Source organism: Schistocerca americana, chromosome X (assembly GCF_021461395.2).
Source record: "Schistocerca americana isolate TAMUIC-IGC-003095 chromosome X, iqSchAmer2.1, whole genome shotgun sequence".
Lineage (NCBI taxonomy): Eukaryota > Metazoa > Arthropoda > Insecta > Orthoptera > Acrididae > Schistocerca > Schistocerca americana.
In genome coordinates this window covers 725545753-725563365 of record NC_060130.1, presented here as the reverse complement: position 1 = coordinate 725563365, position 17613 = coordinate 725545753, and the positions used below count along the sequence as shown (strand labels likewise).

General features: G+C 40.5%; 1 protein-coding gene across 1 annotated transcript in view; it reads right to left on the bottom strand.

Moving 5' to 3' along the window:
* LOC124556597 (proteasome subunit beta type-4-like) overlaps positions 1-17613 on the bottom strand; it is a 32470-nt gene that overhangs the window by 3963 nt on the left and 10894 nt on the right. Inside the window, exons 4-5 of the mRNA XM_047130563.1 lie at positions 14013-14211; positions 9762-9850 (exon numbers count right to left, since the gene is read on the bottom strand). Of these exons, the coding sequence (XP_046986519.1) occupies positions 9762-9850; positions 14013-14211 (288 nt within the window). The remainder of the gene's footprint in view (positions 1-9761; positions 9851-14012; positions 14212-17613) is intronic.

The window sequence follows — 17613 nt, the reverse complement described above, 5'->3', positions numbered from 1 at the left end:
TGTTTGGTAATATTCACAACTGTCTGCACCTGCCTTCTGTGGAATAAGATTTATTACATTATTCTTGAAGTCAGAGGATATTGCACTTGTCTTTCAGAGCACTGTCCAATATCTCACAGTACCGTATCTCCCATTTAATCATCTACTTTCTCTCCTCTTTCTATAAGATTATTTTTCAGTATGTTTTCCTTATGTAGACCCTTTACGTATCCCTTCCAACTTTCAGCCTTCCCTTCTTTGCTTAATGCTGATGTGCCACAAGGGTATTTCATATTCATATAGATGTTCCTCTTTTCTCTGAAGGGGTCTTAATTCTTTCTGTAAGCAGCTTTTAGCTTTTCTTCTACTGGCCTGCATCTGTACTCTAGCAATTCCTGGTTTACAGTTTGCCCTTAAGGTCAATATCATGTTTCAGATGTCTATTTTCTTTCGCCGCCTCCACCTTCTACAGTTTCATACCTTCTCCTCTCATCAGATACTTTCAATACCTCTTTTGTTATACTTTGTTGTACTTCTACTTGGCCTTGCCTTTTTTCCTATTTGATCATATGCTGTCTTCACTATTTCATCTCTCATGGCTAACTATTTATCTTCCACTGTGTTCCTTGCCATTGTTTCATTAACTGTTGTCTAACACTCCTTTTGAAGCTCTCAAAATTTTTTTGTTCATTCAGCTTATCCAAGTCCAGTCGCCTTAAATTCCCACTTTTTTACTAGTTCTTCAGTTTTAATCTGCAGTTCATAACCAATAAATTGTGGCCAGAGCCCATATCTTTCTCTGGAACTGTTTTGCAGATATAAAATCTGTCTATGTAATCAGTTACCATTATTTGAAACCTTCCGGTGTCTCTCACTCTCTTCCACATATATACAACCTTATATCTTTTTTTTTTTTAAATACAGCAATTATTATATTGTGCTCAGCGCAAAATACTATCAGGTGGGTTTCCTTTCTGTTCCTCTCCTCCAGTTTCCATCTGATTTCTATTTTCCTTCTTGTCTTTTTCTTAGTATCAAATTTCAGTCTCTAATCACAAATTTTAGTTTACTTTAACTACCTGAATAATCCCATCATCCTTTCTTTCAATATATTCATCTGCAGAGCCAGTAGAAATTTATCAACTGTTACTATTTCGTTGGCTGGGTGTTCACTCCGCACCTATGTTGGCAAAGATAATGCATTCACTATGTTATTCCTATTTTCTTATTCATTATCAGACTTACTCCTTAGTTATCCAACTTTATTTAGTGTAAGCAGCACAGTAATGACCTGATCATAAGTCTTGTTCTTTCTACCACAGCATTTAGTTTATTTCCGCTATTACTTCAATCTATCCATTTCCTTTTTAAAATTCTGTAACCTAGCGACCCGATTAACAAATATAACATTTCACACACTGAAATGTAGAATGCCACTCTTGTTCAGAACCTTTCAGATTCAGATTATTTGCTGTTTGATCACATTTACTGGTAAGTTTTACATTGATGACAAGGTGTCTGAGCAGAACGTCATTAGTCTACGCAGAAGCGAATTCTTATGTTATATCCCAAGCAGCCTTGCATTTGTTGGGAGCTCTTTCAATGTCATTTTCACAGACAGCTTGGTTGGTAAGTTGAAGTTTGGCTCTTTTTTTCCACGTAAGCTTTACAAGAAATATAACACCACTCTCTGCCATTTTTTTTTTTTTAATACATTTTGTGCAGTTAAAGTATCTTTTCCCTGATATGAGCAAGCTGATTACCTTTTCTGTTTGGTTTGGTAATGTTTCTTTTCAGTGGAAAGCAAGAGTACCAAAAGCCAATATGTGTCTTTAAGAAAGTATTACAGTTTCAACAGTTGATTTGTCAACACTGTACTCATTAAGAAAGGTCCAATTTGCATTTTCCAGGCAGTCAATAAATAACCTAATAAATTCCTCTTTCTAACCTCTAACCTGTGCCATGTTCTGCTTCTTGTTTGCAGCCACACAATCATTATCTGACTGTGCATAATGGTTTGTTAGGAGCAGATGATCATGATCTCAGAAACGTTCATCTGCTATGCGGACATTGTACAGGTCTCTTGAGATATTAAACTATAATATTGTCCAAACAGGCATTCCCAAATGCAGGGCTATTGTTAGTACAATATAACTTTAGTGATCTCCGTACATTTAAAAATTTCTGAGTTAGGCTCAGATGAGCCTGACAGCTCTATGTTGAGGTCATCATATATTGCAATATCTGTTTTAGGTTTTAAAATTTCTCATATCATTCATTCAAATTTATCAAAAAAGAAATTAACATCACCATTTGGAGGTCTATACAAACTAACAGTTATGATAGTCTGGTCAATCAGTGTTACACAACTACATTCTCCATTTAATTCAGAATAGTACCAGCTTTCTTCTATTTTAGAAAATTTTATACATAGTGTGATAAATATTGTAGCCCCTCCATTTCTTCCACTGCTACACATTATTGCTGCCACAATGTACTTCATTAGGTATTTAAAAAATCTACTTGATTTTCTGTAAGCCAATCTTCTGAGACACACAACAAAACAATTTTTTTTACCTTAGAAAAGTGTTCCAACTCTTCTAATTTATTCCAAATACTACAAATGACGACTTGCATGAGGGTAAGTAATTTGCATGTGATTTGCTTTCTCTCTAAGCCATCAGGAGCCTGTTTTTCACATGAAATACTTGAATTCTGTGAGGACTATGGAACTAAAGGCTTACAGTATTCTGGAAAAAGAGAAAGAGAGATAGAGAGAGAGAGAGAGAGAGAGAGAGAGAGAGAGAGAGAGAGAGAGAGAGAGAGAGAATGCTCGTCAACTGTACAATTTGCTGAACTGATTCTTTTATTTGTTTCTGAGTATTTTCTTCAATTATTCTGTCAACCTGTTCACACAGAAGTAGTTTTCCTTTGTAATTTAAATGTATCCCATGTCTGATAAGCAGAGTGTGATCAATATAGCTTACAGCTATAATGTCACAAATATACTGTGAACAAAGTTGTATGATCAGAGTATTCATTTTAAGTTAACTCATATCTGTAGAGTATTGTTAACAAAAAACAGGATTTTTTGATTGGTTATGTTATAAGAACATTTCTATAGCTGTAGTACAGGCACCTGTTTCATTACATGCCACATTGTTGGAGCCACTTGAATGCACAATATAATTTCTTGCTCCATTATTTTATTTTGGCTGATGTCTTCTAGGCCAGCATTCTTCTTTGCTCCCAGTGTTATGCTTCCAGCATCTGCAATGCCACTTTTTATGTCATTTAATACACTAGTTAGTGTCCTGCTGTGACTGTCCACCAAAAACAACACATTGTGTTTATTGCCTCATTCTTTTTTATTTGAATTGCCACTGTATTTAGCTAGCAATTTAGTTTTCCATTGTGTAGAAAAGCGTGAGATGTGTGACGATGGAGTTATACTACAGTTGGGATTGCATTTCATCACTGGCGGGACACACATTATTCCTGGAAGTTTGTGTTTTTTTTTTTTTAGCACTAGAGTCACAATCCTTGTTCATAATAATGAGGTGGTGGTTATTGGCATTTGTAGCCACAAATGAACACGATACACCAGTTATGTGTTTATCACTCTCTGTTGTCAGTTTTATCTTTACTACTACATATTTCTTCATATGGTCTTCATATTCCAAATGCGATGTAGCCAAATCCACTTTTAGAACATTAACTTCCTCTTCCTGCGACACCTAAAGAACACTGAGATGACTTACATCTTAGCAATCGGCAGATAGTTATTCCCATCACTATTGTGTGTTTTTTCAGAAGTTCATGTTCAAACAAACTGCAGCTAGATCTTCTTTAACTGTATTTATTACCTTTTCCCAAAGTGTTAGAGTGTCCTTTAAACAGTTTTCTGCTAAATGCTTGACATATACAGGACTGCCACTGATCATCATTTATGAACTTGATATTTACTTTCATGCATTTTCATACAGTTGCATTCTGTGCACAATATACATCCTAGTACCTTTTCCAGCATGTGTATGGAATGGTGACATAACAAAGCCTAGAGATCTTTGCAACTACCTTTACTCAACACTATTTTTATATTTCTCCTGATTACAACTTTTGTGGACTGGCAAGACAGCCAATCCACTAGGACAGGAGGCCGAAGGGCGTGCGTTTAAGCTCACGCAGGATGGTGTGAGGTCTGGAACAGGACAAGGTCTTTATAGTAGCAAAAATAGTACGTAGCTTCTGGAATACTTAACTTTAATCCATAATTGGTGAACATCGGTCTGAAGGTACATGCATCACAAGATAAATAGCAATTGATAATGGCGCCTTGCTCGGTCTTAGCAAATGACGTAGCTGAAGGCTATGCTAACTATTGTCTCGGCAAATGAGAGCGTAATTTGTCAGTGAACCATCGCTAGCAAAGTCGGCTGTACAACTGGGGCGAGTGCTAGGAAGTCTCTCTAGACCTGCCGTGTGGCGGCGCTCGGTCTGCAATCACCGATAGTGGCGACACACGGGTCCGACGTATACTAACGGGCCGCGGCCGATTTAAAGGCTACCACCTAGCAAGTGTGGTGTCTGGCAGTGACACCACAACAACAGCCTCCTGAATATTTTAACAAAAAGGACACCACCATTGTTAAGCAACACAGTAGATCTGTATGTTCCCAGGACATATAATGACTATAGTTTTCCCTTGTTTTTAGCTGGTCACTGTACCAACATAGCAGGGCCATGATGCCTAATGTTTTAAGGCAACATCAGTCAATAATCCAGACTGGTGCCACCCACCTTCCCCCCTAGCTACTGAAAAGGTTGGGCCCCTCTTCAAGAGCCAAATGTTTGTCTGGCCTCTCCACAGTTACCCCTCTGATAAGGTTGCAGCTCTACTACAGCTATCTGTATCACACAGGCACACAAACCACTCCCCCTTGCCAAGGTTCACAGTTTATTGGGGGATGCTTTTGTTACATCAAAGAAAAATACCAACTGTCCTCAAACTATTGTTTAGCCCTGCTAGTATCTCACACACAAAAAATAGCATTTTCTTTGAATACTCCTTTCCCGAAGCCAAACAGAAGGGCCGACAGCAAATTAGATGTGCAGAGGTACACATCGCTTTCTCAAAAACTTGAAAACACTGGTAGGAAAGAAATTGTCTGGTAATTGTCCCACTATCCCTTCCATCCTTTTTATAAGGTGGTTTCAATAACTAGCATTTTAATTTGTCAGAAAATTTGCCACACCCGAAAGACCTGGTGACAGAACAACTAACGCAATGTACACCCGTCTTCATAATCATCCTTTAAATTTGTTCATATCAAAGGGATTAATTACTCTTTAATGGTGTAATAATTGATTCTGTTTCATTTTTCATTGTTTCCAGTCGCTACATGTGATTTACTTAGCTCTGAACACCTGTTTCCGTGCTTTCTGTTTATTTACTAATAACAATAAAATTGGTGATATGTATTATACCAGTCACTCAAGTTTTCTAAAACACAGACTTCTTGACAAGTTTGCCCTTTGAGAGTGACTTTAAGCACCTGCACTGCAAGTGGGGTTGATTGAATTCTGCAATAAAAATACACTGACAACTTCAACATCCTTTGCATATACAAACCAGTTGCCCTTTATTTATGTAGATCAGAGACATACCAAAATATGTGAATTATGAGGCAATATTGTAAGCCGTATCCTATTTGTTGCAATGGATACTGCAGCACACTATACAGCAAGTAATTCTAAATCAATGGCTTATCTGGAGATATGAATATCTGTTTTAACACATTTGCTGCTAAAGACGTGCTCTCGACATTCTGTCCTGAGCATGGCTTTGTTGTGGCTGTACTGCTCGTCAAATGCCAATACCTAAGCTGAGAAATTATGTTCCACCCATTACAACACACTTTTTGTTACGGTGCGAGTTGGTAACTTACGTTCTGAGGAGTCAAATGTTACGTCCTCATTGCTAATTGTAAATGGGTGGGAGGTGGCCAATGGGATCTGTTGTCTTAGAAATCTGGACAGGCAAGCAAACCATTAGTTGACACAAGTGCACTTTAAATAAATATATTTTACTCAACTTGTATGAAAGAAATATTTCACTGCTGACAGTTTGTAGTAGATGTGACTAGCTATAACCAGAGGTCCAGCATAGGCGTGTCTTAGGTATACTGAATGTTTGCCGATAGATCTAACTATCAACAACTCTGTAACATTCAGCATCAACTAGCAGGTAGAAATAATCTCGACTAGAAGCAACGCTGAAATAGAAGACTGGGCCCAGGTGCCCACTGCTTATAATACCGTCCTGGCATTCTTCATTAGTCAGCAGTCTGGAGGTTCTTCAATGGTAGTGATGCTGAAAGAGCCGCTTGTGGCACCCACACGAATCTTCGAGGTGCTGGATCCAGCAATATCAACATGCTACGATACTACACTTATCTTAAGAAAACTATTTGCTGAAAAATTTTGATTTTTGCACCCTTACAATCTGATACCTCCATTCGCTAATGGACTGAATATCTTTTCATTATTCGCCATACCGTGCTGCATCAAATTAAGTGAAATATTGCACACCATTTTAAAGAGTTTGCAGAGGTAAAAACTCGTTATGTCAACTTTTGATTTTAGTTCATATACTGAAGTATATGAAATTAACATAACATATCAAAATTTTATTTAAAATTGACCACAGAACAATATCTCATTATGTTCTCAAGTTATTGATTTTTATATCCAATGGGTGGTCATTTGAATCGTGCTCATTTCTGTCCCTGAAAATCAGGAATTACATGGTTATAATGATCATCATATTTCATAAATGGTTCAAGATGAATACAAAGTTTTTGCAAAGATAGCACGCGCGAAGAGTATGATAAATACTTGAAACTTTTCTGTTCACCGAGATATGGAAGCAGTTCATCCCCAGACAGTGAGAGGTTGGTGACTCAGCATGCGTACAGATATCAATAGCACTGTGACAAAATCCAAGCGGTACACCTATACAAGTCCACAGCACCTGGGCAATGGCAGAGTGGGACATGTGTACACATCCACAGCAGTGAAAGGGTTAACTCTTACAACATTTAGATGACATATGTTCAAGCTTTTTGTAAAAAAAATTTCTTTTATGACCATAAAAGGTGAAATTAGGCAACACAGAACCTTCCCAGAGAACTTTATTTTGTAATACACAAACATCCTGATGTGGTATGCCCAAAACATTGCTTAAAATTCTGCAATTCTGTGAAGTTCTTCAGCACCCATCATTTTTTTAATTAAATTTTATTGAGATTCAGCTGTCATCAACCCAAAGGTTAGTCTCAACACCAGAGCTTTACTAAGCATGGTCCTACTGGAGATCACACACACTTGCCATTCTTCGACCTTTGAACTGACACCTAGCCAGATTTATATGGGGATCTACTGCTTAACAATGACATTGAACTAAGGTGCAACTCAACATTTTTCACAGTAACAAACATTGTCAGAAGTAAAAGACGTGATGAGCGACAGAAAAAAATCTTACGATTGAACATGGATCACAATGGTCACACTTAGATTTGTAATGAAATCTAGACCTTTCATTACTTACAGGCGTTGATAAATATCAACGGGAACAGTTGAAAAATGTGTGCCCCGACCGGGACTCGAACCCAGGACCTCCTGCTTACATGGAAGACGCTCTATCCAACTGAGCCACCGAGGACACAGATGATAGTGCGACCGCAGGGACTTATCTCTGGCACGCTCCCCATGAGACCCACACTTTCCAACTTCCTGTCCACGCACTACATTTCTAGTGCCCCTGTCCACCATACTCATTACTCGCGGCTGTCAATCTACCGTTTCCTGTAAGAGTTTGGGCAATTTGAGTGCATCCGCACTGAAGACAATCATTGGCTGGCAAGCCTTATCTATATGAAGATGGTATCTGTACATATATTATTGGTGATCTTGCAGCTCTCGAGGAATGAAGTTATAATGAAATCTAAACCTTTCACTGCTTACAGGCATTGATAAATATTAATGGGGACAGTTGAAAAATGTGTGCTGGACTGGTCAGGGCACACATTTTTCAACTGTGCCCATTAATATTTACCAACGCCTGCAAGCAGCGAAAGGTCGGGGCACACATTTTTCAACTGTCCCCATTAATATTTATCAACGCCTGTAAGCAGCAAAAGGTCTAGATTTCATCATAACTTCATTCCTCAAGAGCTGTAAGATCACCAATGATAGCTGTACAGATACCAGCTTCACTTAGATTTTTGGCTACCACTGTACTACCACGCTGCATGATACATTAACTCTGCTGAGGTTTACAAACAGATCTAGAGCTTGTTTATGCTGAACTGCTCAACAAATTAGACATTTGCTAGTTTCAGTTTTCACTAATTTTCTGGGACAAAGCACAAGGGCCAAGATCTCATCGGACAATTTTGAGGATTTTCTACATCACCATAAATACTCTGCACACAACTGTGCTTTGTGTGCCAGAAGATATTTTTCATATGTCACTGACATTCGGTTCTATGCTATTTGTGTATATAGTGAAGTTAAGCTGACTGCCTCTATGCTTCAGAATATATATTGATCTCTCATTTTATTTTCACAAAACATTATGCGAGATATGGAGGCAGAAAAACTGTTACACGGCATTCCTCAAATATTTATCCTCTACCCAACGGTAGCTGTACAGATACCAGCTTCACTTAGATTTGTAGTTTTGTGGATACAATATTGCTTTCCCAGTATCCTACTAGATAAGTGCAATGTTAATTACCGTCATCCTTTCATGTCAGCTGTCAGACTTACTGAACAATTTTTTGTAGGCAGCAGTGCTAATGAACTAGCACAGCATTGCCGACTCACTCTGGTAGATTGTTTGTGTGTATTGAGAACATAAGCATTTCCATTGCACTTCTCTGGAATAAATCTGATGTGGCTTTCATTTCTTTTTAACATATTCCCATGAGCATAGCATACTGGATTTTATTTGTCAAAAAATCATTGAACTGGCCAAAAAAATCAGGAAGATACTCCATATGTTATTTGATGACAATATTGTATAATATTAAATGCCTTCCACCTGCATTTATTATTTTACATGATATTTTGCAAATAAGTGTTTCATTTGAATGTTTTTTTTAACCCACAATGATTCTTTTTAATGGAGCTCATTTTCCTCCAGGAAGGTATGATGTTTGAGCTTAGAATATTCTGTATTTCTGTTCATCCATCATTATACCTCTTTTACACTCTGAAGTGGCTTCCACTTTCCTGGTGACCAGTGACATGGGAATATTTGCTTTAGTAAGGATTCTAAAAAATAAAGTGGTAGGAGAGAGACTAATTCCATAGTGCAATAAATTAAAATGTTATCTAAATTCCATTACAGCCTGGAGCCCTGCACACTGAGAATCTTCACTGTTTTTCAATATCTGGTGCGCTTGCTTATTTAAATTCCTATAACTTGTGAGCGAGTGTAGCAATCAAATATTGCTACATAATTTGCACAAAATGTAATGAGCCCTACAGTGAACCTACAAGCAAGAGAGAGAGAGAGAGAGAGAGAGAGAGAGAGAGAGAGAGAGAGAGAGAGATATTGATTGATTTTTGGAGTTTAGAAACAGCTTTTGTCTGGTTCCCTTAATCTTTAAGAGCACATGTACACATGTTTAAACCAGCAAAGTACAAGTGTAAATTGGGGGGAAAAAATCTGTATTTTTAGGTATTTTTATTATGAAACTTGATACGTAACTTACCTTATCATATGTGCCACTTCCCAGTTGCCTTTAACATCAACAGGTCCTATAACCTCCACACCATCGGCTGTGATAACTCCCATCTCATACTGAAAGCCAAACATGGATATTAAATAACTCTGGGGTATGAGAGGAAAAAAACTAAAAGAAACACACAGAGAGACATAGACAAACCACCTACTCAACATCAATGTTATCTGTGAAGGAACACCAACTCCAATTTGCAAGAATCTGGAATTACTGGCACAAATTACAAATAAGTTGTAAGTTTCGTATCTGGCACATAATATATCAATTGATCTCTACATGACATGAGCAGGCTGACCACAGAGTAAACATGCACAGAAATCAAATTCAGTCCCAGAAGCTAAAACAAAGACAGATATCTAATTTTCAAGGCCTGTTCTGATGTCCTTGTTTGGGATGGAGTAATAAAAATACTCTTTCAGTTGTTTGATATTCTAAACTTTCTATTAGGGCTTGGAGCTCTGGTTCTTTCCCAACACAGCTACGACAATTTACAACTACAAGACCAATCGTTTCCACAACTGCCTCACTGTGTTTTACCTGCCCACTTTTAGACGGACGTACCTTCTGTGGTTCCCCGAGACCCTCTAACCTAAAAAACCACCCAGTCCCTTCCAAACAGCCCCTGCTACCTGTGTAGCCGCCTCCTGTGTGTAGTGGACTCCTGACCACAGATAACACCCGAAACCTGTTCGTCAAACGAACTGGGGAGGCCCTATGATCGGCCACTTGGAAAGTTTTTCACTGCCTGCCAGACTTTGGAATGATCTCCCACTCAAGCACGGGTGAGGGGTCAACCTCAGTGCACACAGTACTCGTGACGGCCACAGCAGTGGACCGATCGGAGGACACGTGGGACGTGCTCGACGTCCCTCGCATCCCCGTATTCGATCCCCCACAGTGATGCCCCTTGGCAGCAGCCTCAAGCTGTGTGTCGGAAGCCAAAGCAGCCTAGAGCTGTGAATGAAGGGTCGCCAGCTCAGCTCGCATCTGTACACAACAATCACAGTTCCTAACCATTACTGCAGTCACTCCTGTTTGCAGCTCTTAAAAAAATGCAACAAACGAATGGTGTGCTCGCTTTATTAGCAGCAGGAAATCTAAGTGCTCTCTCACTGACGGTCTAACTGACACTGAGCTGTTCTAACCAAACAAACAAAAGCCTGTACGATACGAGGGTCGATAAAATGGTTGACAGCAATGGCGCTACTGTACACTACACTGTTTTTCAAATAAATACGAAAACCCTGGAGCCACTGGAGGGCGTGCAAAAAGCAAAAAGCAAGCTATCCATGTATTACAATGGACAATGGGTTATGTTTTCTAACCCTTATGTGCAAAGAGAGTAAATGAAGAAGTTTGGAACACAGAAAAAAAAACATTATCAAACAACTGAAATTACAGCTCTGGTTAATGTAAAACTGCAACTCCCAACTTGTGTCACCATTTTACACTTAGGGGGAGTGTAACAGTTTAAGGGCAACCCTGACACATTGCCTCACTTGCCATAAACTTGCTTGTTGACACCTGCTGGCTCAACATTTACACGACACCAGCAGTTCTGTAACTATAACCCAGGTGCTGGGGTCATAACAAGCATTTTAAGCCATTTCAATGAGTTTGGTATGCTGCATACAAGACCTTAACTGCTACAAAACCCGCTTTGTCAAGTATAAAAATTGGCCGGCCGGCCATGCTGGGCCTGTTGCAAAGCTGGGCTTTGAATCGGTGCCCGTTGCATGTTGCCTGCCACTGAAAGGCCACCACCATTCTTCTGTCACCATGATGGGACTGTCAGCCAGGGGTCTAGCTGCAGCCTGGATGGGCTGGGGGCTGGGTTAATGTCTTCTCTGATGCGAACCAGCTGGGGTTTAATAGTGCCAGCCACTGCTCTCAGGTTTGAGCTCAGGCCACCACCAGGTCGGCTCATCCAGACCGCACATATATGAGAGTAGGTGCACTGCCACCTGACACAGCAATGAGGCAGTATGAAGGGCTGTTGGCAAGGTTGCTGCTGAGCCCTATACTGATGAAAGTGCAGACTCGGGCACACCAATGACAGCCAGCCCCAGCCAGAGATTCACCAACTGTTACTGCTACATCCTGTGGGCACCGTACCTTCACCTATCCCACACAGAAGTCAAAAAATTGTCACTGCGAGCTACCTTCATCTTCTGCACCTTCACACCACTTCCACCAAAGAATCACTCTCCCACACCCAGTCCACAACCTTACACTCTTCTACAGATATAATGAGAAATGAACACCTCGCTGCTCTAAATTGGAGTGCAACTCGTCGTCAGACTGCAAAAGAAGGTCCCTGTGGACCATATTTAAACTCTTATGAGGTGTGACAGTAACAAACATTTTCCAACTTGCCACAAGCGAGTAATGCCTGTGACTGGGCGGAGGATGCTGTTTTTATCAAAACTGACCCAGAGCGCATTTTGGACAAGCCCTCCACCTCCCCAAACTTGTCCTCCAAATGCTCCACATAAAACTGAGGTTTCATGGACATGAAAGATTCCCCATCAACTCTCATACATATGAGGTACTGGAGCGAATAAGCTTCACTGCCATCCTTAGCCTGATGTTCCTTCCAAGGTGTGGCCAGGGCGGGGAATGACTTAGGGTTTTATTTCTTAGCATTGAAGTTAGACTTTGCCCACTTAGAGACTACTGGTGGCAGACCACCACAAAGAGATGACATACTACATTTCATGGTGTGTCATCTGCCCTGATGCCACCCACTCTGACCAGGGGCCCTCCCCATGGGCGCCACCCAGCCGCAACAAAGGCCACCTGGCAGCATGGCCATTGCCGGGAGTCCCGATGCCCCAGTGACGGGCATCTATTCCTTGGCATACATAGGGACTTTATGGTGCTGGCATCAGCACAGCGATCCCTGTGTTGTCAGGGGGCTACAGCTAACAGGGTACATGGTGGACCCACCACAACGGACTGGCTACCGTGCTGGATATGAAGTGCAAAGAAGTCCATGGTCACTGTCGGCACAGAAAGTGACACTGCATAGTGCATGGTGGAAAACACTCAGGAAGATGTCCTCGCCCAGAAGATGGAGAATGGGTGGGACTGCAATGTGACGACGAGAAAGTGGGCTAAATATCTCAATGCATAATGGACACGATGCACCATGTAAGGTGGCCTTCCCGAATTGGCTCGCTCTTCAGGAAAATTTTGAAAATGGAGGTCAAATCCTACAGGGGACCATCACATAAAGGCCAAAACGTGAGAGACTCGTTTTAGTTGCCTCTTACGACAGGCAGGAATACCTCGGGCCTATTCTAGCCCCGGACCCACAGGGGGTAAAGCAACAAGGGTGGTGATCTGTGGCAGACCTGACAGTACACTGAAGGTGCAGACAAGTGTTTCAGAGCACACTTTTCGGCACACAATTTTGAACACATCAGCAAACAACCCCTATATGCTCCCATGCTGACACAGTGACACTGTCAATTATGATTGTAGAGGGTATGTGATCAAGACAGTACTGTGAACCAACGGAAATGTGTCACCAGGCTGAATGACCCACATCTCTTGTTACAGTATGTCACTGACTGTGTCCAGATATGACATTATTCACGTGAACAGTTGCTCAATAGAAAGCACCATGACAGCTGTGGACTACATTGACATTATTGTTGACCATATGCATCCCTTCATGCTTGACATTTTCCCCAGTGGCAGCATCATCTTCCAGTCGTCCTTGTCACAAGGCCACAATCTTTCTTACAGAAGTTTGAGAAGCATGACAGTAATCTCGCATTTATGCCTTCACAATCAAATTCGGCAGATCTTAATCCAATGGAACAAACCTCTGATGCTATCAGGCACCAGCTGCACATTCTCAAGCAATTGATATATAATTTACAGGAAATTGTGATGTATGCACAGGCATATTGTGCAACATACCTCCAGAAAACTATGAAAGACCAGTTAAAATGATGCCATGCAGAATCACTGTTATAATGCATTTCAAAGATGGACCAGTATGCTATTAAGCAGGTGGTCATAGTGTTTTAGCTCATCATGGTATACTGTGTGTCTTGGTAGTGTGTAAACTTCAGAAACAATTTTTATAATGTATAATGTTTATTATTGGTACAATTATCAAAGGGACAATGAACAGATAACTGGCAGAAGTCTATGGCGTAGGTGTTAACTGTTAGATTATTTTCTATCATTTAAAGTTTGCACACTCACCTTTGGAAATGAACGAGCATCACGATAGAAAAGCACTTCCATACATTTTTTAATTAACTGAACAGCTTCATCTTTTGTTAGTGTCTCTTTCTTCTCAAGTGCATCTCTCAACATAGGAAGAGCAATATGCATTCCAAATCCCGTTGCAATATGCCGATCAACATATGCAGTTCCTAACTTGTCTACAGCTCCAAGGAACCTATCACAAAAATAAAAATAAAATCCAGTAAAATGATTGTGTATAAACTCACTATCAATTAACATAACCATCAGCTTCTACTGCTACTGTTTATTAAACTGCCTACATGCGACTTCACAAAGAATGAATTGCAGAAAAAGTCATGTATATATGTGTGAGCACTTAGCCTACATGAAATAAAGAGTTTTCAGAACAGAGAGAGAGCTCAAATACTTTAATCTTACTGAAACGAACAGTTGAAAACCAATACTTGCACGTATATACATTTGTTACCTGAAAGGCATTGTTACACACATAAAATGAAGCACAGAAACAGTCTGAAACAAGGAATCCCATTATCTCCATGACTTTTTGCAGTGATGTCAATCTTGTACAAGGCAACAAAAAACTGTTTTACTCTTGTGGTGGTCAAGAATCTTGTGAGAACTAGTTCCCTGTGGGTGAAGAAGCAAAAGAGGAGTGGGAAACCGTGGGTGACTTCTTCAGACACTGGCTGGTGTCAGGCCACTGGTCTACAGGATTCCAGGCAGACAGTTCCTGAAAGGGGGGCCTGTCACCAGTAGACACTGGAGGAGACTGCTGCTGCCATTCTGGCTGGGTGTTGGGGAGTGGTTCCCAACGATGGTGTTGCAGCAACAATGTGAGGGGAGGGCCTATCACCCCCATGTTTAATTTATTTGTGCAACTACCAGAGGTCATCATTGAGGAAGTAAATACAGCAGTTATTGCCTATGTCCTGGGCAGAGTAGAGGCAAACATCAAAATCATAAAGATAGGATAAAAATGATTATCTCTCTTCTGAGCTTCAAATTATGAAAGACAAATGAAGACTTTCAGTTCCTGTATTATGTATTCATTAATTAGGGTAGCACACTTCAGGACTGGAGAGGATGGTCAACCCCGTAACTGACCCAGACAGATGGTAATGTACAAGGTGAATTTTCATGACGTGGCAAGACACAGGCTCAATAAATTGGGTCGTAAGTTCACTGGGAAGACGTACCCTGAAGCACTGTCATATAAAGTACCATAGCAGGGGTTGGAAATCTGGACTCACATTGCAGTCGTAAGCCACAATTTTGACTCTCTCTAGAAGCAAATGCCCCTAAAAAAGTGAGGATGAATGTTCCAGCAACAACCTTGTTGTCCAGCGGGGACATACAAAAATAGCATGTTAGGGGCCAGCACATTGACCCAATTTATTATACCCATCTCCTTGGCTGCCATATCTGCTAATTTGTTTCCTTGTATTCCCTCATACTGTGGCACCCTGCCCAATGATACATACTTCCTCAGCCTCAGCAAGGAAAACCGGGCATCCTCGATATTTTGTCTGCTCCAGTTGCCTCAAGATTTTGTGTAATTCTGCATTATATCCAGTAAGTTCTTCAGGTAGACAGATTTTGAGGAAACAATCGGGGAAAACCACAGGGTTGAGATAAGCTGCATATACAGCTATATAGTTCTACTGCCTACTGAAGCTTCATGGATATGGAATTTTTGGATATAGTAAGTGGGCAGTTTCCCCAACCCCCCCCCCCCCCCCAAATAAAAAAAAATAAAAAAAAAATTAAGTGTCATGTAATATTTTGTGTAATGTAATATCCTGTATAGACACTTTTTATTAACCTGACACATTCCACATCATTACGAAGTGTCATACTCATGATCTATGGAACAAGTACTAATCTAATCTAATCATTTAATTAAAGTATATGAGGTAGTGACAGTTTCCTCTTTACCTCCTCATTCTAAAAATACTCTGAGCCTCTTCAGTAACCACGGTGGCACTTCCAGTCCCGGGTTTGGGTTTTTACTATCCCCACAGCAGGTGTGTGTACCTCATGCTTCATGCAGATCCTATGTGAACACTTCACTTGTGGACATATGGTCATGTAGGCTACAGTGCAGCTGCCTGACTGTCAATGCATCAGCTGTGAAACAACCACTTTTATGCCTACAGGCACCCCACTACCCTGGTGTGGGCCCTCTTAAGTGGTACAGCCTGCTATAATGAGTTGAGCAACAATTTCTCTTGCTTTTTTTGTTTTGCAGCTTGTCTACTCCTAACACCTGAGACTAATGTCCCCCATTTGACAGTCAAAAAATTAAAAATATGGCAAGAAAACTCACTCTTTCTCCCCCCACCATCCATAATAAATTATAAACAAAAAACTGCAAAATTAGAGCACTGATTATGGCTCCCTGCAACTGGCAAGTTAACAGTACAGAGGGTAAAACATAATATTTCTGCAAGGGACATCATTCTCCTGCTCAGAACTATCAGGCAGAACTTGACTAACTTGGAAACTTAAGAATTGTTGTGATAAGATGGATTGCAAGGCAGGAAGATGGTCACAGAACCACCACTGGTCAAGCTGTCCTAGAATGCTGTACATCAAAATAATGACATACTTCATGGAAAAAAATTCTGTGTAATACTATCTACATATGAAGGGACACTGTTTAGCTGGCTTCTGCATGGACACATTGTCAGCTGTGGACTGACACCTTCTAAATCGACATTGGGAGCAGCTAATGAGGTTCTGATCTTGGATCCAAACCATATTACAGTTGATCATTTACTCCACACAAACCATTCCATCAATGTTTCTGCAGCAAGTGGGGCATATTTGGGCCTTTCTTGGTTTCAGGTGAACATTCAAATTGCTGCCCTCCACAAGTTGGAAAATAGTCCTGTCTGCCACATCAGTTTAGAACAATCTTGGGTTTTCTTTGATTGCGTTCAACAAATATCACATCATCCTGTGTTGGACCTGGTCATGAACAGGTGCAGTACCACAAGCTTTAGGCAGTGCCAATTTCAGTTACCACATGAAGAGACACTTATACAACTCATAATTGTTGAATCTAAAGTTCACACTCCTGCCTCAGCATGGCCGCTCTAAGTGACCAACTCCATTTGTCGTAAGATCTCTTGATGACTTCTCATACTTAAGTGAAACCGATGGAATGATCGAGTCGAAGCATAATCCTCATGACCTTTCATTACTTTTTTTTATTTTTTTTATTTATGATGACCTTTTGCTCTAACTGAGTGGAAGGTTGCAAGGCTTTATGCCATTAGAAAGTATTTAAAAAGTCAAATTAGAGCCTGGTCCAGATTGTTAAGCACCACTCATGTCAACTTAAGGTACAGCCTACCTCCTAATTTGACCTGAGGGCTTTGGGTCAAATAAACCAGTGGCATGGTGGATCACATTTGTTACGTGGTCCACTCAGCCCTGTATATTGCCTTAGTGTTCAACCCACCATGACAGCTTCCCTCCGGGGACTGTTCAATTCGGTAGATTACTTTCTTCAGAAAGTCTCATACATCAATCACTCCACCAGCCTCTCAACAAATAGCCATGCTATTTGGTTCCTCTATTGGGATGTTAT